The following is a 25410-nucleotide window of genomic DNA, read 5'->3' as shown; positions in this document are numbered from 1 at the left end:
GCAATGAATGGTCATTTAGAAGCTGTATATTTACCCAAACCACACATAAACAGGAAGTGTTGGGATCAAAGGGCCATACTACGGGTGGTTCTTCAAGAATGCAAGGAGCCTTAAGATATATCAATCCAGGACCAAATTTGGAAGAGGGGAGAAACAGACACAGCGCATTGTGGAGACACTAAATGAGATGCAGGAGGACTTTAGTCAGGAGGCACCCCACAGTACCAGAAACCTCTCAGCACCAGTTTCATCCCAAAACCACAGGAGACACTCTAACACTACCTACTGCACCCAACATAGGAGAGAGAGAGATTGGAATGACCCCCAGCTACCAATAGCACAGCATGGAACCAACTTAATGACGACCTGGGTAAAGTTCTTGAGACCATGCCGGTGGAACGCCTGGATACCAGCTTAACAGGAGGGCAAAGAAGATCTTGTGATTGAGAGGGGAGATCAAGACTCTAAATAAGCAGAACAAAAGAGCAAGTGCAGAGGAGTAGAAGGTTAGAAAAGATCTGACCAGTAGACTCTAAGGGCAAATCTGCAGACTTAGAAGGGCAGAAAGGTCCTTGAAACTGAGGATGGAGAAGGAGGGCAAGAGAGCCCAGTTCATCGTGAGCTCATGCAGGTTTACAAAAGACTGTTGGGCAAAGCAAGATCTGGGAGACTGACCAGCCCCAAGGAGGTCTTGGAGGAGTTCCTCAAAGAGAGTCATAGTGATGCTTCCAGGAACCAAACTTGGAGCACACACCCTATGATCGGCGGGACTGAAACGGAAGCTTGACATGAGCGACCAACATGGAAGGAAGTCACGGACATAGTGCAGAAAGGCCGATTAGCATATTCCCCAGGACAAAGCACTATACCTTACAACATGTACAAGAAAAGCCAAATGCTCCTCCACACACTCTCGAAATGGTTGCAGAGGATTTAATCAAAATGCATCATTCCATCATCCTTGAAAAGAGTTGAGGGTTGCTTTGTACCCAAGGAAATGGACTATAAAATTTTTTCTCTGTCCTGGCAAAAACGATGACCACCTACATGGTGAAGAACAGATATCTCAATACATCACTCTAGAAAAAAGTGCTTGTAACATATGGGAGACCCGCTGATCCAGGAGGTCAAGGGGAGCAAAGGAAACCTAACAGTTGTCTGGCTCGACATGGTCAATACATGCAAATCAATCCCTCACAAACTCATCAACATGGCTATGAAGCACTACCATATGCCCGACTACGTCAGGAGAATGTTCTACAGCTAATTTGGAGGATTCAAGCTACGGTTCAAAACTGCCCATTGTACAAGGGAATCATAACAGGCTGCACCATCTCACATCTCTCACCATCCTATTTGTCAGCAAAAGCTGTTCTCCAGAATGGTGGTGCCCACACATATAGGGATATTATGTGTGTGTGAGGATTAAAAGTTGATAGATATTTCTTATACAAATTAGTAACAGAGTTGTATTATTGATCTTTAGACCTATCACCTGAAGTGCATTTATAATGGATTACATATCACTTACACAAAACTCCAGTCTTCACTGTCCAAGCAATAAACCAGATCCCCCAGGTTTAATTAGCAATAATAATTATGTGTATTTTCCTTCCAAAAGGGCATGTTTGGGAGTTTTTGAGATGGAGAGCCTTTGATTGGAGAAATACTTGTTTTACCATCATTAGGGGACGTAAAACGTAATAGATGTAACATATTGAAGCCTGAGAGCAAGAAGGTGTAGCAGAGAGTCAAACACCTAAACCCTTACTCTGGAAGCAGGCTTTAATTAGCTAATGAATCCAGAAACACTCTCTGCCAACCTTTGACCTTATGCTGCGACATAATTAGTTTGTTCACAGTGTGGGGTGCGTCACTTGCAGTTGAAATCGATGCCCTGCTCTGCAAAGCAAAAAACAGTTTTAATTGTGTGGTTTTCTTTTTATTGTTGGAAAATTTTACAGTGCTCATTTATCAATCATTGCAAAAGACTCAGCATAGGTCTTATAGATTGATTTAATGCCAACAAAGACCAGGTTTGGATTAATAGCTTTGCCATGTTTATGAAATACAAACATTTGCTTATTTACATTAAAATCAACTCTAATTGCATTTGTGGCATTCTTGGGAGAGTAATGTTCTTGTTTTAACATCAGTAAAAAAGTGCCTTTACTGGCCAGTGCCTAAGATGTTCAAAAATCATTACAAACAGGAATAAAACCACAACGATTCTCATTAAACTGAGTGATTTTACCGTAACAGTTAAGATCAATATTTAGGACACAATTTCAGAGGTAATATGAGAGCTGTTTGTCTTAGCATAACCCCTATAACTACTCATTTAATAAGGCATGTGTCACTAACTATAGGTTCTAAATGTATTTGCGTTAACAAGATAGCCGAGGCAGAAAAGTAGTACGGTTAGAATTACAGTAGATATTGTTGGTAAGGAATATGCAGGACTAGATAATCTTTTGCATCTTCCTGTTCCTTCTCAAGCTGTGTTATATGAGTGTAACATATGTACATTCATGTACTGCATCTGTAATTTAACTCTTGGTTTTATTGTTTTGTTATATTTTTTTTTTGTTCAAGTTTGAGACAAATAAAGAAATGAAACAAAATATGCTTATGGTTTCTACCTCAAGCTTACTTCATTATCAATGTGTTGTATGTTGGCACTGGTCGAAAATGACTTCTTATAGAACCTTCAACACATAATGGCTTCTATAGATAACCCAAAACAATGGTTCCTCGCTTATGATATACCTTTGAAATCAAAGACCTACAGTCATTGGGTTGCCATAGCAACTATGATTCACTAACAACAGATGCCTGTTTTCACATTGCTGTTCCATTTAAGAAGTAGAATGCAGCAAAGAGATAAGAAAGTATATTGACCGTGGCCATCTATTGTGAAAAGTAAATTCACGGCCTTCAGGGTATAAGCTATGGCTGCATTGTAGCACCCTGCCTTGAAATTTGCTTTCCAGTTCAATTCCTGTATATATATATATGATTCTTATTTTTATTCTGCTTTAAAATGTTCACTCCGATTTTGTCTAGGTCAGCTAACATTACAAAGACTGCCTTTGCACAGTTGATTCTAACTTAATTATTTCCCATCTCATCAAGATGACATCTCCCTTGACTCTCCTCTTATCAGAGCCAAGCTGTGTTGGCCCGACCTGTCAGGTGTAGGTCTCAGTGGCTTTATTTGCAATCCTGTGGGTGCTCTTTGAGTTAACACAACCAATAGCCAGAGGCCTCATCGTGTTCCCTGGTCCAGCATTGGAAACGTGCCCCGGGTTATCTAGACTATAAATTAGTCAGAATAAGTTAAGGGCTGACTGCGCTGGGCTCAGGCTGTCCCCTTTGGTTATCAGCAGAAAAAAAAAACCTGCCTGAAGATCGGAGCTCTTAAATCCTTCACCACTGCAGAGTCAGCCAGATCCAGGGCCAATTCTCCTTGCTAATGGGTTATTCAAGTTTTCCAGAAAATAAAACAGCCATACTTATCTGAATCAAGCATGAAAAATACCACTTTCTGCATCTCTTGCAAGATATTTGCGCTTTACTCAGTTGGTTTTTATATGTATATGTTATCTGATCTCAAACATAAAGAATATACAGCAGATTTCCTGATGGCTTATATCTCTAAGTCGTGCTTTGGGCTGCAGCGTTCTTAACAATGTTGTCAGTTCAAATAGGTTACAATCTAACAACATTGGGTGTTGCTGCGTATAATCTTGCAGGCGGCCACAGAAGTAGTTGTTTCTACATTTGATCAATGAAGACACTTGTCTCATATGGAGTGGATCACATTTAGTAGAGCGTCACTCCACGACAGGTGTGAAATGGATTCATGGGACAAGCAATACAAACTGGGGTGAACTCTCACTGAACTCAGTGCTTAGGCACAAATTCAGCATACGCTAAGATATTTTTTTCTTTGTCTCATCAAACAGAGAAAATATAACACGCAAGACAGTTGTCAAGAAAACCTTGGCAGCCTAATGCCTGATTTAAATTTAGAGAAGGCTGAAAGCTTTTGCCGTTATTTTGAAATGCTAAATCAGAGCCAAATCTGCAGTGGATGTCTACTTTGGTAAATATGTTTCTGATTTCCACGTCTGTCCTCCAAACAAGCTAATTAAGTTATGATATTGTTAGACTAACAGCTAACAGCTAAATGTTTTTTGACAAAACATTTAGCCCTCCAGAAACAGTTTATTTTGTATTCATTGTATTTTGTGGCTTACGAACTACGAACGAGGGACGGGTGACCGGGCGTGCGCGAGGCAGTGTCCGATGCCGGGTGGAAGGCGGGTCGGCGGAGGGTTTTTAGCCTCCTCAGAAGCAGTTTTAAACGTTTTGCTTGCCTCGGCAATGACCAGGAGTCGAATAGGCGAAAAAATACAAGCAAAAGCCTTATTAGACCAATGAGTATATCCGAGCCTGTGGTTACGTAAAATGATACGTTCTCCAGGCATTCTCGAGGTCACATGACCTGGCCAAACTTATATACAACTGCATACATACAAGCCTCACTCAGAGCATTGATACTGTCAAGCGTTGTATATTGGCCTGAGGATAACTCATATGGGTCAACTCTTTAGGTCAAAAAGTCCACGCTGTGCCTTTAAATGTTTTATATGCTGAAAATAATTTATTGTTGAGAAGCATATTAAAAATAAAAAAAATAAATAAAATAGTAGCAATGTTTGTTTTTGTATTATTGAGCTTATTTGTTTGTTTTTTTTAAACCAGAAAAAAAAAGTATTTTATGCATTTTTTTTATGGTGTTGGAGTAACAATGCTCAACGTTCGGTCAACGTGTAATTTTACTACACACAAATGATCGATTAACCACCTGGTATTGACAGGCCACACATGTAAGTAGTTAATCACAATGAAAAATAATATTAGTGTCCATTGCCAATTGTTGATCTGAACTACTAAGCAAATTACCTTAAAAACGTGTTCTCAGAGCTATTGACAGCAGTGAATCATGATTTCTGTTGCAAGTATATGGATGTGTACTGCATCTATTTGTTAATGAAAGCTAAAAAAAAAAAACTCTAACCTTCTCAGAATGTTCATAGCTCGACCATTTGTGGTTAAAATAAAGCTAAAAGTGTACATGAAAAGTATGAAGCAGTGTTTTAATAGAACAGGGAGGTGACAGTCTGATGTATTTCATTCATTGATCGCTTCAAAGAAGACAATTTGCGTGAAAAGGTATCCTGTTAAGCAACATTTTAAAAATCAGTAAAAAGGGTACATCAATAGTTCACCACAATCATTTGCGCAAAGGATCATGGGAGCTAGAAATAAGGGGAATATGGATTGAACTCTAACTCTGCTTACTCTTTGTTAGGATGAGCTTTATTCCCCTTTAAAGCCAAAATAACGTGTTTTTAAGAAAGTAAACATCATCGAGAGCCCGAAAAAGATCAGTCACTCCTGGCTTACCGTCTTTCAAAATCATTTAGGCTTGTTTGAATCAATTCCCACAGATCCAAAATTCACATTTAATGATGCCTCCAGGCAAAGCTGTTTTTTTTTTTTTTTTTTTTTTGTCACAGTAAGATCAATAATGATTTACTGCTGTACATAAAGCTCCACAAACACCTCTTAAAGTGCTCAGAGTCTTCACTAAAACGCTGCTCACAGAACCGATGGATCCACAAACAAAAGCAAGCAATTAGACTCAGTGGGACACACATCTCCAGACATCCTTTCTAAACTCAAAAGCAGATCGAAATGATGCCATGGCTACGCAAGACAAGACAAACTCATGTTGTTAGCGGTCTTTGGGAAAGAAAAGTTCTGGTGAAGGGAGACCCGGTTTCCTCAATTATGCAAAGAAATCTCTGAGAAAATGCAAAGAAGCCTCGGTCAACAACCCTTCTGATCAAGGAAAAGTAAGCAATCACAACAGCAACTTTATGAAAGCAGAGTCTTTACAATAAAAGATGCAAACATAAAAAAACCTGACGCTGACGTGCACCACTTTGCTGCATGCCTGCGTGTAACCTTTATGGATTAATGTAGTTAGTTGAAACAATCAGTACAACAATTTTCCCACCTAGCATTGTTGCGGGGATCCTTTAATAATCAGTGGCAGGTGTTCCTTTCACAGCTGGTTAACTTTTGCTGATGTGAAAGGCTGTCATGGCTCATTGTGTGCCATTGGCTGCTGCAGTCTACAATCTGGGACTGGAGCTCTGCGTTCTCGTTACATTGCATGGTTCAGGTTTGTGATGGGAACTCCAGTTTTTCATAATGAGATGATTTGGCTAGACTCCGCAGTGAGCGGGATCCTTTCAGTCGCCTTTTCATTGTGCACCCTTACATTTTCTTATACTATTGCTAAAATTTGCCCATGCTTTGACCTACTATTGGGTCCTGTGTATTTACTAGTGCTGTCAAGAGATTAAAAAAATGGTGTGATTAATTAATTATGCTCTGTAATTAATTTATTGAATTCATCTATTTTTTCATTGTACATAAAAATTGACAAGCAACGCCCTCAACTTGAGGTATTTTCATTTAAATCACATTATTGTGGCAGATGAAAAGATTGGTATCTAACAAAGTGTCTTTATTAAGTCAATCATTGTTTTTTAACAGACTTGAACAGATGCAGGTGTAGCCATTTACATTCCTCTGTATTTGAGAATAGTCCCAAGGGCTACCTGTCATATTGATGTGTACTTGAGTCAATCTCCAAATCATAGAAAATACAAATTAAATAGAACATCAGAACTTATTAATTTTGGCTCTGAACCCTGAATCGTGTTGCAGTTAGCGCTGTCCGAGTGTTTGCGCCAGCTGTCCATGCTAGCTGCTACATGTTTAGCATTCAGGTGCTAGCTGAAGCTGCAAAGCTCTGGTGTTCGGCAAACTCTTTCTTGTTTGATTTGCACGCAACTGGGTCTGTGTTTTCCATTCGAGGTTTTTATAAGACATAATCAACACAAACGAATTTGAGAAGCTCGATAGTCTTGTATTGTAGCCTGTGCATCAGTATTATGGGTATACCGGGAACTTTTGAAATGAGAAAGGTTCTGCGCTGTTTGGAGTGCTAAAAAAAAAACGATTAACTGCGTAATTTTTTTTAGCACTCTATTTTTTCCTGTAATTAATTAATCGCAATTAACCCGTTCAAGTAACAGCCCTACTATTTATAGTCGTGTGATATATCGTTTTGAAGGAAATTCAACGCAGATTACAATTTTACATTGCACAAGTTCATTTGTTTTACTCGGTGGAATAGAGTCATTTCACTGAATTCTCGGGGAACGTGGTACATGCTATTCGGCATTCGGCTATTAGGCCTGGCCGTAGTTCGTTAGAACTTTTTATAATAGCCGTCATGACACTAAATTTAGATCAAGGTGGACTCATCTGTATGTAGCCCGCTATGAAATATAAATACATTATGTTTTGCTATAGCAGGTATTTTTTACACTTGGCACAAAAGATTCAAAAACACATCGAGCGATAAGTCTTAGGAGTAACCATACACAACTTGAGTCATTATAGGCAGGCATCAGTGTAATGTCTTAATAAAACGCTTTTTTTAAATGAGTAACCTGTGCGTGTAGTGGACGATATTATAACAGTACAGATACAGCAACCAGGCAGATACTTGAAAAAGTTTCCAAAACTGTAAGTTTTACACTTTGAGACCTACTGTATAAAGGTTTACAACTACATAAGATAAAGCAAACACTTCCTTGTGATGTTAATTTGACTCAACGACCATCTCAAAATAATTTCTATGATTGACTAAAAGCATCAACACCAGGTGATGCCCTTTTTTTCTTATTGATGTGATTTTTGAAGCTTGCAGTCAAATCACTTTTTGTCATCTCGGAGATGACCTTCAACACATCGTTGTACTTTTACAGCCCACGCTGTTTGGAGTGCAAGAAAACAAAGCTATTAACTGGTTTTTTTTTATGTTTTTTTTTTTTTTTTTTTTTTTGCACGTTGTTTTTTCTGTAATTAAGGAATTGCAATTAGCGTGTTAAAGTCCCAGCCCTAATAAAAAATACACAAATATAATTGGAATATTCACTGATGCCAAATTGAGTGAAAACAATTAACAGAGCAAGCTAAAAAGAAACTTTTAAATAAATGTGTTTTGGAATAACAGCCAAACATATTTCATGTTCTCCGCAGCATAGTTGTAGCTGCACTGGCATGTCACACTTCAGTTCAAGGGCCTGACATTCTGGCAGGTTGTTAAAGTATTTCTATATTTCTCGCTGGTTTTTAACTTTGTCAAAGTGTAAAAGACGTTAGTGTGGTACATGGGAATCACAACAGCATTGTCACGGAAAGCTTGAGTGTGTGACAGCGCATGGCTGTCGAGGAATGTACAGCCTTACTGTTGTTTTTCTGCTCTCTGTAATAGAAAGCAAACATGGCACAGGCTGCACTAACCTTTTATGCCTGTTTCTCACATTTCTTGTTTATTCCTTTTGCTAGTGTTGTCAGCTCGCAGGTGATTCGTCAGCTTGAGGAATAGTACATACAGTATGAATGAAAATAGATTGGACAGGAAACACCAACATGACTATTAATTTGCTTTTCTTTGAATCACAATCTTTCATAGAAGGCAAATGACTTCTGTAGTTCATTCCTCACAGCCTACATAAATACAATTTAAGCGATTTGAGTGACCAGGAGCTCTTAAAATAGGCTTCTGCCATTGTGTAGACACCATAGGCTTTGAAAAGCATTAGCCTTCATGGAAGCATCACTCCCTCAGATGTATTTAAATAAGACATGGTGCTGGTTTATTTCTGAAACATCCCACCACTGATATTTGGCAGGCATGTGGAATCCTCTCAGCTTCAACATTCAGTGTAAATAATATAGCATTTTTATTATACTGAGGCCATATGTCTGTATTTTAAAAACCACTATATAGTGTTCTGCAAGCCGTGTTTCAAAGCAGCACAACACAGCAGAATAAAGCACAGCAGTGATAAAGCCCCAGAGAAGAAATTTCTCACATGCGAACCTACACGGTGGGGAATGAAATTACAGCTCACCTGATATGCTGTTGCTTTTTTTCCCAAACGTTGCAATTTCAGTCCCTGGCCTTAAATATTGCATGGATATTGCACTGGTATCAATGTCACAAGCTTTCTGATTGGCTTTTGACTCTTATATCCTGGCCAAACTGCTTCGAAACTTTGTCGCTGTCCGTGAATTTTATCATGTTGATGTGAGTTCAAAAAGCTGAAAAGAGTCAAAGGGATTCACAGGGATTTTTTTTTTTGTTTTGTTTTGTTTTTATAGTCCATTAAAAGAAGGGCCAACAATTTAGAAATGTGCAATCACATCATACTCATTACAGTGTTCTCACCTTGCAGGTCAGGACTGACTGTCGCCTGAATGTGTAACTAGACACAAAACACGAAAGGATCAGACCAAGTAGAATGGAGGATGGTCGGCTACTTCAAGGTGGTCCATCCAGCAAGCACAGTGGCCTTCCCAGTTTAGCATCCTCGGTGGTGCCATGATCTGGTTCTAACTGTGGGTAAGTCTTTATCCGCCTGCATAAATCCTTCTAACATTGTGGTTCTTTGTCAGTGTGTGGCTTTATTTTCAACCATTAAAAACAAATTACAGGCGTTTATTATGGTTTTGTTGTATTCCATCCTTATAGTGTCATCATGTCACTATTTTATATACTTCACCTATGTGGAATCTTGAACTGGATAACTGGGTAACACTGTTTTAGTTTACTTAGAAAACCAAAGAGAATCATTATGTTTCATACAACTTTTTAGGTCCTCCAGTGATGATACCTGCAGTACTTGTATATATGTATATATCCATCCTTTATTCTTTATTATTGTTATTATTATTATTATTATTATTATTATTATTATTATTATTATTATTATTATTATTATTGTAGTGTTTCTGGTTTGTTTTTTGTTCTTGGCACCATGTTACATTCCTTGTTTTTAAACTGTACTTGACAAATATACTCTGATTCTGATATAATGTAAAGCAATTAGAGATGGGCAATATCATCAGCCAGTCAATATAATCAGCCGATATTTGCCTTCAGATATAATATTGACACAGGCATCTGTATTTCCGCCATTTACTACAATCTTTTCTTGACAAATATGTATTTCTTCTTGCAGAACAGAATTTAATTCACTGTATTGCACACTTGTGACAACCATCAGCCCTGCTTAAGGAAGGGTATTAAAAATGTAATTTGGGGAATACACTTTCTAAAAGAGAGGACAGCCATTGAAATACCAATTTTCAAAAACTGTTGTGTACTTTTGTTTGAGACATTCTAGAAAAACATTTGGCACTATTTCCATAACTGAAGTTGAATTAGTTTTCTAATGTTGCACCGATTATGTTTTTTGTGAACTTATGTAAAGTAGGGTTTTACGTTAAATGCAGGCTTAGCATGTTATTTCCATGGAGACATAATGTGACATAAATTTAGGTTAGGGGAGGGCGTCTATGTATGTATCAGCTTTGGTTAATATTGGAAATTAACTGACAATATTAGTATATTATATATCAGGAAAAAGTTACTATCAACCAATAATCTATAAAATTGAGTATGGATCCCCAACAGGTCAGGCTTGGTTTGGACAGATATTTACAAATGAGCCTTGCGTTCAGGTCAGACTGGGTCACTTCAGGACCACAAGGCATTTTAAAAATTAAAACAGCTAATTATATAAGAAGTCAATAGGTCTGTGTTATTGATGCAATCAACATCTTCCGTCTCCATTCTAATAAGATGAGCTCTGAGGCTTTAGTTTTGCCCAACTCGTACTTGCTTCCAACAAACTGGGCAGGGAACACACTCTCCACATGTAGGAGATTCTTATAGTTGCTTAATAAAATCAGGTTTTCCATATACGAACAAATGTAAATGTGTCATTAGTAAAAGACAAAAGTGATCATAATTGTGTTGGGCTCGAACATAAATATCTTATTACCTGCAATCCTATTAAGCCGATGATTTATTTATTTATTTTTTATTTATTTTTTGTGGTGTTTTGACAGATAATTTTTCTAATTATGTTTCTATTTTCTTTCACCAAGTCAACAAATAATTTTAAAATTAAATCAAAGCAAAAGCAAAAACAATTTCAAATATTTATTTCTGATACAGAAGCGTTATGTACATATATAGAACATACAGTAGTTTGAATTACAGGAGCCTAAAAGAGTCTTTGAACCTGTCCGTAGTTTCACAACAAAACATATCTTTTTTTTAATCATTAACTGCACGCTTCGCCAACCTCTACTTTGAAGGAGCATAAGGCAGGATCAAGAAATCAGACTCCATAGTGACACCACCTTGGTTAGTGTATCTGCAGCCATCAGCCAAGCCAACGTGGGAGCGTGCATCAAGTCTTTAGGAATGGAGCACAGCTGATTAGATACTGTGGATAGAGGACGGATACCCGACCGAAGCCTGACGGGACCCGACGGCGCCGGACGAGTGGAGTTTGGACAGATATTTATAACTGGTGGTCAGTTTTGATCACATATTGTATTTGCGCGCAGCGTTCTTTGTTTCCTGCTGCAGCTGCTGTAGCCGTGAGTGAGAGCAGTGGGGGGAGAATGGAGCAGAGGAGAAATTTAAAGGAATACATTTCCTGCACAATAACATGGATTATCCTTATCTTTGATACATGTATTATATAAATTGTTCCGACGGGTCTCTTGCGTGCACTGCGTGTTTGTGTTTCATCTTCGCTCGTTACCTGTAACCTATCTGATGTTGACATTATCAGTTGTTTAATAATAAAATCGGTGCTTACCACTAAAACAAATGTAAATATGTGATTTTTTTCAGGAAAAAATTAAGTTTTCACTGTTGGGTTAGACTCGGACGAGAAAATGCTGCCTGATCCGCACTCTAACTGTGACCCGGTTTATTTACTTCCCATTCATGTGACTGTAAGACCTGTGCACATGCCTCTCGTCTGCATGCCTCCGTGTAACCAAACAGCAGTTCAGTCCACCGTGCTTGTCCTCTTTCAGTCTCCAAGCCGTCTTCTTCTCATTCTTCGTTATTTCCGGTAGTGGACGCCTCTCCAGGCGGTTGAGAACGCGCACCAGCATCATTTGACGTCACCATCATAGTCATTTGACATCACATCTGCAGAACTGCGTGGGAAATCTGGACCCGGAACAGGTCATACAATCTGGCAATAGGGAAAAATGTGTGTGGGCTCGTTGTCTTTGGTTTTGAGCGCTTCATCAACCATTAGCATTAAAAAACTTCAAATGAACGTTTGTTCTTTCCCAAACCCTGCCATATGCTCTTTTAAGTTATCCTTGTCAAGCTTTTCACTATTACCAAGCAATGCATTGGAATTTTATTTCACCATATATTTTATTACTTAATTAAATGTGTTGAATGAAGTTATCTGTTATGTATATTTAAAAGAAAAGGAAACATTAAGCACAAAGATTTTCTTTTTTATCGCAAAGGCTTTACTCAAGTTTTTCTCACGGTAAAAAACCACCAGCACTGATATTTTGTCTGAACACGGCCTTTATGCTGTGTGACAGAAGTGTTCACAACCATGAAAAGAATATGGATAGAGTGTTTAGAGGCCAATATACATAATTGGCATGTATAATTATGTTAAGCTTCAGTATAGTGCCACCTACCCTAGCAGCAGAAAGTAGATCACTGTGGGGAACATGATGACTTGTTAGCTCATGTGTAAAGCTGAAATGAACACTTGTGCCCACATTATGTCTCTTTTTTATTTATTGGGTACATCATAAAAGACAGCCTTTATTCAGTAGGGGCTTGGCATTCAGCCAGACATCTACTCACTATAGAGGTAAACAGAATGTGGGAGCAGTGGGAAGGTGTGACAACCTTAAATTCAAATTCAAGAGTGTCAAGTTTTGTAACAAAAGTTGTACGACCTCCAAAGACCTGCCTGAACTTATGGGTAGCCTCTGCTTTAAGGGTTTTTGACTTGAGTTTGGTAAAAAGAAAATCATTAGAAATGTAGCAACAAAATATTCATTAACATTATACTAAAGTACTGGTCTTTGGTCTTGATCCAGATAAGAGCTTAAGTATTGCTCTTGCATTACCAAATGACCTGTAGGGAGGGGCTTGTTTGCCAGACACTAAGCCTGGTGACTTCATTTCCTGGTTGCCACTAAATAGTCTGTACACTTGTTGTGAATGCACCACCCAGTCTTACATGATGTAGCAGTTAGCTCATGGTTTGGCACACTATCGTCAGTCGCCATCACTTTCTCCAATGACTCTGACAATACACATGAATGTTTTCTAACCAAAGCCCTTTGTGCCAATGTAGTGGCTCAGTGTGTAACTGACAAGTTTAACCCATGTACCTTTCTTTCTTTGATTATTCCATTTTAAAACAAAATCAAAATAGCAAACTGTGGTTATTTTGTGTTACTGACTTAAGGCTGCAATATGTAACTTTTTTTTTGGCATAATTTGGTCAAAAATCTATAATCATCTATGAGAATATTTGAATCAAAGTGTTCTGAATGGAGAGTGAATTCTCCCGGCCCTATAAAATGACATTTAGAAATCCAGGAGTGTGACGCTACTGGAATCTGGATGTCAGCCAATCAGACATATTTCTACAAACACGTATGCTCTATGGCCTGTTTTGGGCATTTCTATTGGCTGTTCATCTGAAATCAGATGCGTTCAGGTACCTTCAGTAGTAAAAGTGAAACGACGAACGTCCAAGCAGAAGTCTCCATAGCAGCGTTGGAGAAGCAACAGTTTAAAGCCACAAACACTGAAGAGGAACGAATCGCTTTCGCTTTGCATCCTCGCGGACCTCCGTTACTGTGGAGGTCCGCACCACACACACACTGGTGTCAGAGAGAGAGTGAGAACAGACGAGATGAATCGCGTGTTAACCAAGAGAGACTTATTTAAGGTGAATTCATTTTATAGCCTAGATGCGGAGTGATGGTTATCAGCTCAGAGCGGCAGGCAGCCTAGATCACTGCCGCCTCTGTGTAATCTCTGGCGGGGACGAGCTGACTGCAGGACAGTAACTACAGAGTGATACGTGTATTCATGTTAGAGTCTCTAAAACACCACAAAAATCTCTTATAACACAAGATAAAGTCCATACACTGGTCACAAGTCTATATTGAGAAAAAAGTTGCTTAGAACGTTCACAAACGATACCGGTAAGGGAGGTGGAGTTCCAGGGTTTGAGTTTGTTTTATTTAGTTTCACATCTACCTGTAGCTCTTTGTTTTTTACACTGCTGACAACTTGTTTGTAGTTTTATTTCTGAAAGTTTCACTTTTACAGTTACAGCTGGAAACCTTTGTTAATTGAATATCCTAGTTACATTACAGTAACCAAATTAAACTATATCAACTAAGTGAATTAATAAAAATGGCCTGTGTAAAGGCTTTTTTCAAACTAAAAAATTATCTTGTGAACTCTGTGACCTGTTGACCTGTACATTCAGCTGACATAAAAATCCTGTTATCAAATATGTAGAATAATTGTGAATTTATCAGTAGCAGTAGAAGTTTTAATATTTTAGTTAATTTTTTGCAGGCACCTTTTTTGACCGTCAAATGTATTTAAAATAAACGAAAATTAAAGAGAGAATGTTATTTAACTGTCAAACCTTGTCATAATTTTATGTATTTATATATTTTTTAAATTGAAAAAAAAATGTTTATGGTCTTGGTCTCGGTCACGGCTTGTCTCGGTCTTGGTCTTGACTCGGTCTCGGCTCCCGAAAGTCTTGGTCTTGTCTTGGTCTCGGTGCATTCTGGTCTCGGGCAAGTCTTGGTCTCGGATAGTGTGGTCTTGAACACAACACTAAGAGTAACAACGCCTCTCACTTTCTGTGCAGGTAATGCCAAGCCTAAAAACCAATCCTGGAGATGCCGAAGAGAAGAGATATTCTTGCCATCGTGTTGATCGTGTTACCTTGGACTCTGCTCATCACTGTTTGGCACCAAAGCGCGATAGCTCCACTTCTTGCCATCCACAAAGGTACGTCACGTAATGCACTTCACCAGCAATATCAAAACTGAAGTGGGTCCTTGAACCTTTCACGCCACTTCAGGTCTGGACAACAGGCCTTTGGTGAAGAGGCACCTTTGAGCTATGTACCAGCACGTTTATTGGCACTTGATGACACTCATTCAGTCACTCTGAACTTCATCAGTGGGAACTGCTTAATTATATGCAAAAAACTATTAGAAAAATAATCATTTCCAGGCAATCTTTATACATATATAATAAAATTCATTCTGTGACATAGAAACAAAAATCCATAGTTGGTGCTTACATTTATCTGCAATCCACAACATGTAGTAAATTTGCCTTTGTTCACTTTTCTCCACTTGCTGGGCTTGGCAGCATGTGTCTATATTGTCACAGTTAAATATCAATGCAAGGATACACCCAGTATTCCTAATTTGAAATGAAATGCCAATATTTCTTCTTAATTAAAGTTAATCCACTTGTAAATTTGTGTGAGCATTCCAAAATGTACTCGTTAGTCATTTGATTATCTTCAGAGAATGTGAACTCACCGTCCAAAATGTCAAGTGCAGCAGCACAAACATAACCCACTTGGAGTGACAGCAAATCATTAACATCAATTTGCCCTCTTCCCATAGTGGAATTAATTCACAGACAGGATTTAACAAATAAATTTGCTTTATGTAAAAGATTTAATGCAGTGCGATCATTTATAAAGTGTTAAATGGAGTCGGATCGTCATCAAAATATGAGCAAATCGATGTATTAATGTGACATCACTCAAACTGATTAAGTATTTGTATAATGATTTAAAATAACTGCATTGTATGGATTTGATGAAACACATTCTTATAGTTTTTAGGCCGGGCTACCGGACTCAAAACGCCATTCACTTTGTTCTTCTCGTTCTTCTTGTTGTTGTGTACACGAGTTAAAATTGCTACTCCTCTGTTATTCGTAAACGGATCGGGCTGAAATGTAATGGGTATAATATATGGATGTGTACGCATCGACGCTTGGAGCCCGATTTTTGATTTGAGGCCCAGGGGTGCCCCAAGGGGCCTCAAAAGAAAAAACAAACCAAAATTTGATTTCTCATTTTTTTGCGAGTCAAATATTTCGACGTTTGGTGGTACCAAATCATTGGCACATAACAATATATAAATGGGGCCCATTACCTTGTGCATGTCACGGGAGCGCCAGGGGGCCCCCATTTCTCAAATGACTACTCTTCTATTAGTTCTCGTTTGATCGGAATGCACCCCCCCCCCCCCCCCCATTTCCGGTAATTTCAAAATTTATGGAAACATAGTTGTGTGATATGTCTTTTCAAAGGTAATTCCACGTAGATTACAATTATGCCTCGCACAATTCTTCTATTAGGGACCCGGAGAGCCACCCCCCTTTCTTCTGCAATTTCCTTTAAAGTTGTTTTCTAATTTATTTGTGAGTCAAATAATGTGACAGTTAGTGTAACCGAATCATGAAAACATTACAATATATGAATGGGGCCCATTATTCTGTATGTGCCACAGGGGTGCCAGGGGGCCCCATTTTTCAAATGACTACTCCTCCGTTAATGCTCGTTGAATTGGGCTGTAATTTGACATGGTTATTCAATGAGTGGATGTTAAGAACCTCTCAGAGACTGTTTTGAAGGGGAGGGGGGGAACACCCTTTTCCGGTAAATTCTAAATTCATTGGAACATAGTTGTGATATATCATTTTAAAGGCAAATCGACGTAGATTAACAATTTAAGGTGGTCAACTAACCATCATCAAATATATGTAATCTACAGTCTTCTGTATTTGGAAGCGAGAGTAAATAATAACAATCAATCCATTTTGAGGAAACTAACTTCAAATATTCTGGGCTTCTAACTGCACAGTCAGTTCTGAATGTGTCTCTGCAGAATCTCTTATAGACTTATAGAGATATATAGAGAAAACCCATTCCACAACAGTATTTTGTGGAAAAATATAAATTCTGCTTTAGGCTTTAATTTACAATGGAGTCTCCGTAAAAGAGACATTTTTTTCTTAAACGAACCATTGAATCGTTTTTTTTTTTAGAAGAAGAAAAACAAAGATATTAAAAATGGGGGGAAAAAAGGTTCACTTTTCATTTCACATCCAGCACTAATTGTATTATTTCAACCTCTGGAGACCATAGCACTGCCAGTTTCATATTAGCAATGTTCACTTGTACATGATGGGATACAGCTGCAAGATTGAAGGCTGCAAGAAGTGCAGAGTGTAATATGTATGTAACCTAGGGGTGTAGGTTACCAATTACCATCCGTGGGAACAGGCACGTAACAGGAAAATTATCCAATATTTCCCATTTTTATGATTAATCCCTGAAGGGCATCTGATGGAAAAAGAAAGACGAGGAAGGGCTCTTGGTTTTTTGTGCCTCTGACTTCACAGTAACTTAAGCCAAACAAATCTCTTTCTTTGCATACTGGAGGGCACCAGGATTTTGCATGTTTTTGCCCAGGGTGTTAATGATAACACATTGCTAAGTAAAGTTGGACCATCTCTTTGTGAATTGTAGCTGTATTTATTCTTGACATAGTGTGGTGTATAATAAGCCTTAAGAATGTTTATCCTCACTTGTTGGATCGTCTGCCTTTGAGAGCTTTCTGGCCTTCTGCACTCTAAAATGTTATAGTGCTATTTATTCTGTTGTCTGCACATGTCTAGTGACTCAATGCTGTTGTCACTATGGAAATATATCAGTGGATAGGGAGCAAGTAGAAACAGTGAGTCCGAGAAGTCTGTGGTGGAGACTGGATTTAAAAAGAGGGCTTGTCTACTGGATTTACATGGCAACATTTGTCATTCTTGTATAAAAAAGCACAGGGGGAGTAGACGAGCTTACTTCTCCACACCCTCGTCTTCCACTGTCCCTCTGTCAATCAGCTGTGCTCACGGTGCCTGCTTTCACTTTTTGCAGCCTGTCACCACCTAGTAAAAGAGATCTTTATCATTCCAGAGAGGCTTGCAGTCCGCCACCACCGGCTCTCAGGTACACTTTACCCCCATTGGGTTTAAGTCACCTGAGGCAACCATACAAAGGGCAGCTCAAGGTTGCACTAATCCTTACATGTCTTGTTATCCCCATATCTGCAGATGATGGAGTCGAGGGCAAGAGGGAGGCAGGAGGCCAGGCGCAAGACTCCAAAGAATACTGTGCATCGGATAAGGACATTGTGGAGGTGGTGAGGACGGAATATGTGTACACACGGCCTCCACCCTGGTCAGACGTGCTGCCCACAATCCACATCATCACCCCCACCTACAGTCGACCTGTTCAGAAGGCAGAGCTGACGCGACTAGCAAACACTTTCCTCCATGTTGCTAATCTGCATTGGATCCTTGTGGAGGATTCCCAAAGGAGAACGCCTCTGGTTACACGACTCCTCCGGGAAACAGGGCTGAACTACACCCACCTTAATGTGGAGACGCCCAGGAACTATAAGCTCCGAGGGGACACTCGGGATCCTAGAATTCCCAGAGGGACCATGCAGAGAAACCTGGCCTTGCGATGGCTGAGGGAGACGTTCAATGCCAACAGCAGTCAAGCTGGAATCGTCTACTTTGCTGATGATGACAATACCTACAGTCTGGAACTGTTTGAAGAGGTCAGTGTGAATCCAATTTTGTTTTATTGCTGCTATATCATTGTGCTACCCTTTTCAGAAAATGTAATCATGATGGCGTTGATATGAGAAATTACAGAATTCTTTTTCCTGGCCTGTTCAAAATTCCTTAAAGATTAACTAAACCCCTGCTTTCTCCTGACCTGGCACTAGGAGGGAAATATAAAAAATGCCTCGATTAAGGGCGGGGTTCCAGGAGCAGTTAAGACACGCCCAGTGCATATGATAAAGTCTTCAATGAACAATCTATGCTATGTTAACTAGCTACTCATTCCTCAATATACCTCTATTCACTTTTCTCTCAATCCAACTTACTCACCACAGTTTGAAGAGGCCACAGGTGCCAGTTTTTTATAAAAAGGGGCGGGGCTAACAGTGTAAGTAAGTAAGTAAGTAAGTATTTATTTATAAAGCGCTTTTCGCAGATAAAATCACAAAGTGCTGTACACAGAAACAATAAACATACATTTACATCACATGTGTAGCATCATAAAAGGGCAGTAAAAATTAAAAATAAAATCTTGTTAACTAAAAGCTTTTTTGAAAAGCGAAGTCTTCAAATGTTTTTTAAAAGTGTCCACGCAGTTCATCTCCCGGAGAGACTGGGGCAGACCATTCCAGAGTCTGGGGGCTGCAGCCTGGAACGCCAGGTCTCCTCTGATTTTAAATTTGGTTTTTGGGAACCTTAGTAGACCCTGACCTGAGGATCGAAGGCTGCGTCCTGAAGTGTAGGGACACAACATGTCTGAAATGTATAGGGGAGCCTGGCCATGCAAAACCCGGAAAGTTAGAACCAGTATTTTATATTCAATCCGGAAATTGACAGTGCTTGCTTGTGACGCAAGATGGTCCCAAAACATCAGATGATCTTGTTCTCAGCCAATAGCAAAAATCATTTGTAATAGCTGGGTTTTAACCCATAGAGGGCAGTCACTCTGACATTTTATAACAAAATATGCCAAATTAAAATACTTTGATCCTGGTCCAACTCTCAACATTTTAGTCAATCAACAGCACAACTTTATACCCAAATACATTTGTATTCAGCAGGAAAAAGTGGTTTTCTGGGTTTAGTTACTCTTTAAGCCTATACTAAGGTTTGCAGGGAGACTCTTCAATGTTTTGTCTATCGCTATCAGCAACACATAAGCAGAGAGAGCACCAAATGGCAGCAGATTTGCAGGGACACACTCGGATCTGGTTAACCTCTGAATCTCAGACTGGTCTGTCCGTTGCAACATTTCCGCATCCGACCAAACAACGCCAAAGTTTGACTCATTCATCAAAAACCACCGTAACAGCCGTTAAATACTATGTATGCCCCCCTGTGCTTGCACCTAAAGCAAACCTTAATGTAGTTCCATGGCTGGTTGTATAGGCACTTTAGTGCCATTCATCTGCGGGGTGCCACTTAAGGGGACATTAAAACTCTACCCTTTTCTTAAGACTAAAAACAGCTCTTTTTTTTTTTTTTTTTTTTTTTTTTTTTTTATGTAAACTGCATACTAGTAACACATGTTAAATAACAATAATGAAAAGTGATGATGCCTTCGCTCCTGTGAATAATCGGTTGTAGCCTGTGCCATGTGATAAAACTCTTTGGTATTCAGTAACAGGAAAAAACTTTCAAAGCCAGATGCAGTAAAGAGAAGTTCTTTAAGAAGATCAGTTACTTCATGATCCTATTCATTTGAGAGCATTAATTGTCCTTACAATGCAATAGAACTACTATATTACACGTTAATTCCGACTAGATTTTTTTTTCAAATAATAAAGGTGAAAGAGAACAAAATGACTACCTTATGCTAGAGGTTTGCCAAATGCATACTGTACCCGTTAATGCACTATGCTTTTTGATTTTTTGAATAACACAGCATTGCTAATGATAAATTGACTTTTAAATGATTACCAAATGAATACAGTGAGTCACAATGCAAATATGTATGCCGTGGTCATCACTAATTATAAGTCAATATGTATGACATTAAATTAATGAGGTCAGTTATTTTCCATTTTCACCAAACATTCCAAATATATGTGAAGCGAGAGAGAAGTCTGGCCACGTAATCAGTACATCTTCCACTATACATAGCATCAGTTGAACGACCTGAGCAGACATTGTCTATGTCCTTCAAGGATTAGTCTTAAGTCTTGTTAGCGGTGCAGACAAGGACTGTAGTAAATGGAGCGTCTGCTATTGATAGGGCCTGTCATTACTTTTCTCTGGAAAGCAGCCAAGGTGATCCATCTCCCTTGTAGGGCCTGCATCACTTACAAGGAGCCAATTTATGGATCAGAGTATAACCCAGAGTAATAAAAACACTATGAAAAGTTGTGTTTGTTTAACCTTTTTCAAAACTGTAGGTGACAGCCTCAAACATCATATGTTAAAACCATAAAGAATTACTAAATTAGTGCAACTTTTGTTAACAATGCAGACTTTGGTATATCACAATTGTACTCAATTAATTATACCTTACAGTGATTCACAACTAAATGACAATATGGAGCATATTGTTGCAGTAGTTGTAAAAAAGAAATTGATTATTGAAAATGTTTTTGGGTTTTTTAAATCGACTCCCAAATAAATTAAGCAAGAAGTGCATCATATAACATTAATCTAACTTTTATTATTAGCTTTTCAAACTGAACTGCTGTGTGAAGAGAGCAGTCACAATAAGAGGAGAACAGGAGAAGGTTTTTAGGGTTTTTTGTCTGCGACCTGCTGAAAATGGGTCTGCAACCCAAATTTGGTCCTGACCCAAACGTTGAGAAACAGTGTTGTAATAGAAATATACAGTAGCAGGTAAGTCAGCAGTTTTCCTTTGAAAACTCAGCATTTTTTCTGCTAAAATCTTTGATCAAAACCTGATGTTATTCATTTTTTTTCTTCACTCGACTGTGTTTTACTCTGCTGTTTCTGAAGCTATCTCAAAGGCTTCCGTCACGTGTGGGTGAAATTACTGTACTGACATCATTTTAGCTTTCAGAAACTGTAAGATTTAATCCATTTAGGCAGATATTGATGAGATACGTTAGTTTGGTGGAAAAACACAGACATTTCCATGTATGGATTTATAAAAGTTCATTCCTAATTTCGTTTAATTTAAACGATCTATTTGAATTTTAATGGAGAAAGTCTGTTGGCAAACAGGGTTTGCAGGGTGAGGTTCGTAGGGATGGCTAGGAACGTTTTCCAAACAAAGGCTTTCCTTTTCCACTTCCGTCACCTCTTTGGTCACAGAGTAGCGATAAGATTATTGGAGAACTTTTATATGTCATTATCAATAAAACACATAATATAGGATAAATTGCAACCTATTTTAGTTTACATAATTTAATGGCCAAATATAGGATGATATTGTAAACCATATATAAAGATAAAAAATGCTAAAAAATTTTTTTTTAAAAAACACTTCAATTATTATATATAGGATGATACAGTGATAATTGAAACGCCTTTATTTTTCTTATAAGGGTACAATATACAGTACTAGCAACTGTATTTATAATCAAATCATTGTCAGCTTGTCTTAACAAACACTGATATCTTTACTACAATTGTAGAAATATGAGGGCTTTCCACATTTTTTTTAATTTTAGAAAATACTGTAAATATGATGTTAGTTTACTGATTGCAAGAGAATTGGGCAAACCTTTACTTTGTTGACCATGAGATCATTTTATCATTGAGACATTTATGAGATTTGCCTTTATATTTCACACAGAGTAGTTCTAAGATTGTGTTATCTAGTGTATATGTAAAATATTATGTAAAGGGGGTGTGATTGTTTTCTTTTGACACAATAATAAATCCCTATCAAATCCTGGAACTGTTACCGTAACAGGTTAAGATTGCATACATTACTTCTTGAGGTTTATGCTTTCGTGAAATTAATTGAGAGAGGAGGGGATTGATAAGTAAGAGGGAGATAACAAAAAGTGCTTATGACTTATAGGAACATTTGCAAAGAAAAATATACGTAACAGGAATCATTGGGACTCCAGCACTGCATATGAAACATAATTTGAAATTTAGATAAACAGGCTGCATTTGCAATTCAAATTACATTTGCAGTGGAAACTGTTTTATTTTTGCTTATTTTGGATTTTTGTAATCAGCACAGTTTCAATAATTCAATAGAAGACTCCTAAAACTTTCAAAGATCAACAATTACGCTGCTGTTACAGAAAATCCATAATCCACCCAAAAGTTTTTTGTGGTTTGCACGTCTGTTTTTTTTTTTTTTTAGTTGTCTCTGTATGAATAATTATGTACTGCACCAGAATCCATGCCTGCATGTTTCAATTTGAATAATATTTCTCTGTCTCTGCTGTTTACACACTGTGGATGTGTGCCTGTATATACGGTACAACAGGAAACAGAGCTTACATATACAGATAGACCTGCTTTTACAAACTGGTGCTGCTTTGCACTAAAAAACTGTACAAAAATGATTTATTTGTAATGTGGAGGATTAATGCTGGATTTTGTGGCCATTTGGCGAGCAAAGACAATTTAAAAAAATGCTAACATTTTAATGCAGAGATGTGAACAACAGCTTTGAAAGAATAGCCTATCTGAGCACTGCACACTACTAAACAAAATGGGAGATCTGAAATGCTTTTTTCCCATTAAATAATAAGGACTTTGTGCAGAAATATGATGATTTCTGCAAAAATTGTAAAATAATTGCTGTACGTGCTTTCAGTTGAGTCGTCTACTGTATTTCTTCTGAGTATCACACTTCCTTAATACAGAACTTGGATCAGGTGTAGTTTTCCCTTACAAAGATCATTTGATGCAAATGCATAGCAATGTATTCAGTTACATAACCATCTAATGCTGCCGATCATTTATGTGCACGCAATTTGCTCAAATCTTATTCAGCATGCCTATTTACCACATGATACAGATATCTATTAAAACTGCAGCCATCAGTGCGTGCAAGCACTAATCAAACGCGCACACTCTGATACAGTAAGTAAATGCACTTGCAAAATGCATCTCATTTTTAAAAGAACTTTTCAAGACATCATTATTTCTGCTCCATCGGTGTTTTAAATAACTACGCTCTTGCCTGCATGCTAAAGAAAAAACTTCCCAGAGGCAAACTATTTGATGCCAGAAGATTAAAGGACTAAAGAGGCAGAGGACAGTGGTACATACACCTCCTTGAAAGATCTCCGTAGCAATCATATCGCTAATGGCCTTGTTCCTCAAAGACGGTTGCACCTAATTATCTAATTGTAGGGCAGAAGTTGTACAATGTGTGCGATCGGCCTCTATCTGACAGTGTGTCAGCTGTGCACGGCTTAATACTCACAGTCTCTCAGATTTAATGCAACAGTGGTTCTAAACACTTTCTGTCCAACGGTTGCCGATGCTCAAACAGTGTTTTTCTGTCATGTCGGCTTTTTCAGAGGACTAATTCACTCTGTCTCCACTTTTTTCTTTCTCCTTGTTAGATGAGATCAACTCTGAAAGTTTCAGTGTGGCCCGTGGCCTTTGTGGGTGGTTTGCGGTACGAGTCGCCCAAGGTCAACGCAGCCGGAAAGGTTTACGGCTGGAAGACTGTATTCGACCCCCACCGGCCTTTTGCTATTGACATGGCTGGCTTCGCCATCAACCTGCGACTCATCCTCTTCAAGCCACAGGCGTATTTTAAGCTGCGCGGGGTGAAGGGAGGCTACCAGGAAAGCAGCTTGCTCCGGGAACTTGTCACACTCAGTGACTTGGAGCCCAAGGCCTCCAATTGCACTAAGGTAACTTTTGAAATATTTACCAATGTTAAGAAGCTTAGCTTGAAAAGTTGGGATTTAAAGGGATTTGCTAAAGTGTTTGGGAAAGCAAGAAGCACTATCCCCAGAATATTTAAAAAAAAAATTAATACATGAGGTAAAATAACTGGAATTCATTAGTTAGTGAGGATGCAGGAGGCAGATCTCAATTTTGACCATTAAGATCTCAAAACATGTCAAAGTTTTGACACAGGAGTGCTTGTACTTTGTGATTTGTAACTTTTGTCAAAGATATTTTTTATAGATTTTTTTTTGTTCGAAAATGTTCCATTATAATAGTAGGGCAATCCTCCTTTTCAACTTTTTTTCCCTTCAACTTCAGCTGTTCAGCCATTCATCAACCATTCAACTTTTTAAATATTCTGTTGTCTTTCAACTGTTATCATGAACTGTTTTTGACGTACAGTCCTTCAACTGCAGTGAGGTTTCAGCTCCGATCCCGTTTTTAGATTGGAATGGCTGGATGGATCTTCTGAATTCCCTCATGCAGCGTACTGCAACGCGGGGCAGCAGCTATATCCTCACTTGCATTTTTTTCAGGAATTGCAAATATTCTAGTTTAGTCTGTTATAATCAACTGTGTATGTCAAACCTGAAATCATGTCCTCGTCTAATTATACATTTGTTAATGCCTTCAGACTTTTCAGAGAAATTAGTGTTAAGACATTGTCGAGCATTGAATCAAAAGTGACGCCAGTGAAGAACAGGTGAAGGAGGTTAGATGCATCATCTGAATCTGAAACACTGGTTTGGACAAATAGAGGCTGCCACATCATCGTCACCATCATACATGTGTCAAAAAGCATTTGCACCTTTTTTAATATTTATGCATTTTGTGGTGAGACTGCACACCACTGGCTTTAAGAAGAACATTTGATGATATGGAAAAAC

The 25410-nt window shown here is 38.4% G+C and overlaps 1 protein-coding gene across 5 annotated transcripts in view; it reads left to right on the top strand.

The window, feature by feature from the left end:
- Positions 1 to 25410, top strand: part of b3gat1a (beta-1,3-glucuronyltransferase 1 (glucuronosyltransferase P) a) — a 106949-nt gene that overhangs the window by 76839 nt on the left and 4700 nt on the right. For 3 of the 5 annotated variants that reach the window (XM_028463967.1, XM_028463970.1, XM_028463966.1), the window contains 5 exons: positions 9396 to 9562; positions 14916 to 15058; positions 18012 to 18083; positions 18188 to 18699; positions 24187 to 24483. In XM_028463967.1, the coding sequence (XP_028319768.1) occupies positions 14947 to 15058; positions 18012 to 18083; positions 18188 to 18699; positions 24187 to 24483 (993 nt within the window). In that variant the 5' untranslated portion in view covers positions 9396 to 9562; positions 14916 to 14946. The remainder of the gene's footprint in view (positions 1 to 9395; positions 9563 to 14915; positions 15059 to 18011; positions 18084 to 18187; positions 18700 to 24186; positions 24484 to 25410) is intronic. The other 2 variants (XM_028463969.1, XM_028463971.1) reach the window with 2 other exon arrangements.

The sequence above is a fragment of the Gouania willdenowi genome, chromosome 13 (assembly GCF_900634775.1).
Source record: "Gouania willdenowi chromosome 13, fGouWil2.1, whole genome shotgun sequence".
NCBI lineage: Eukaryota > Metazoa > Chordata > Actinopteri > Blenniiformes > Gobiesocidae > Gouania > Gouania willdenowi.
Note: the sequence above shows the minus strand (reverse complement) of the source record. Positions and strands in the feature narration are given on the sequence as shown.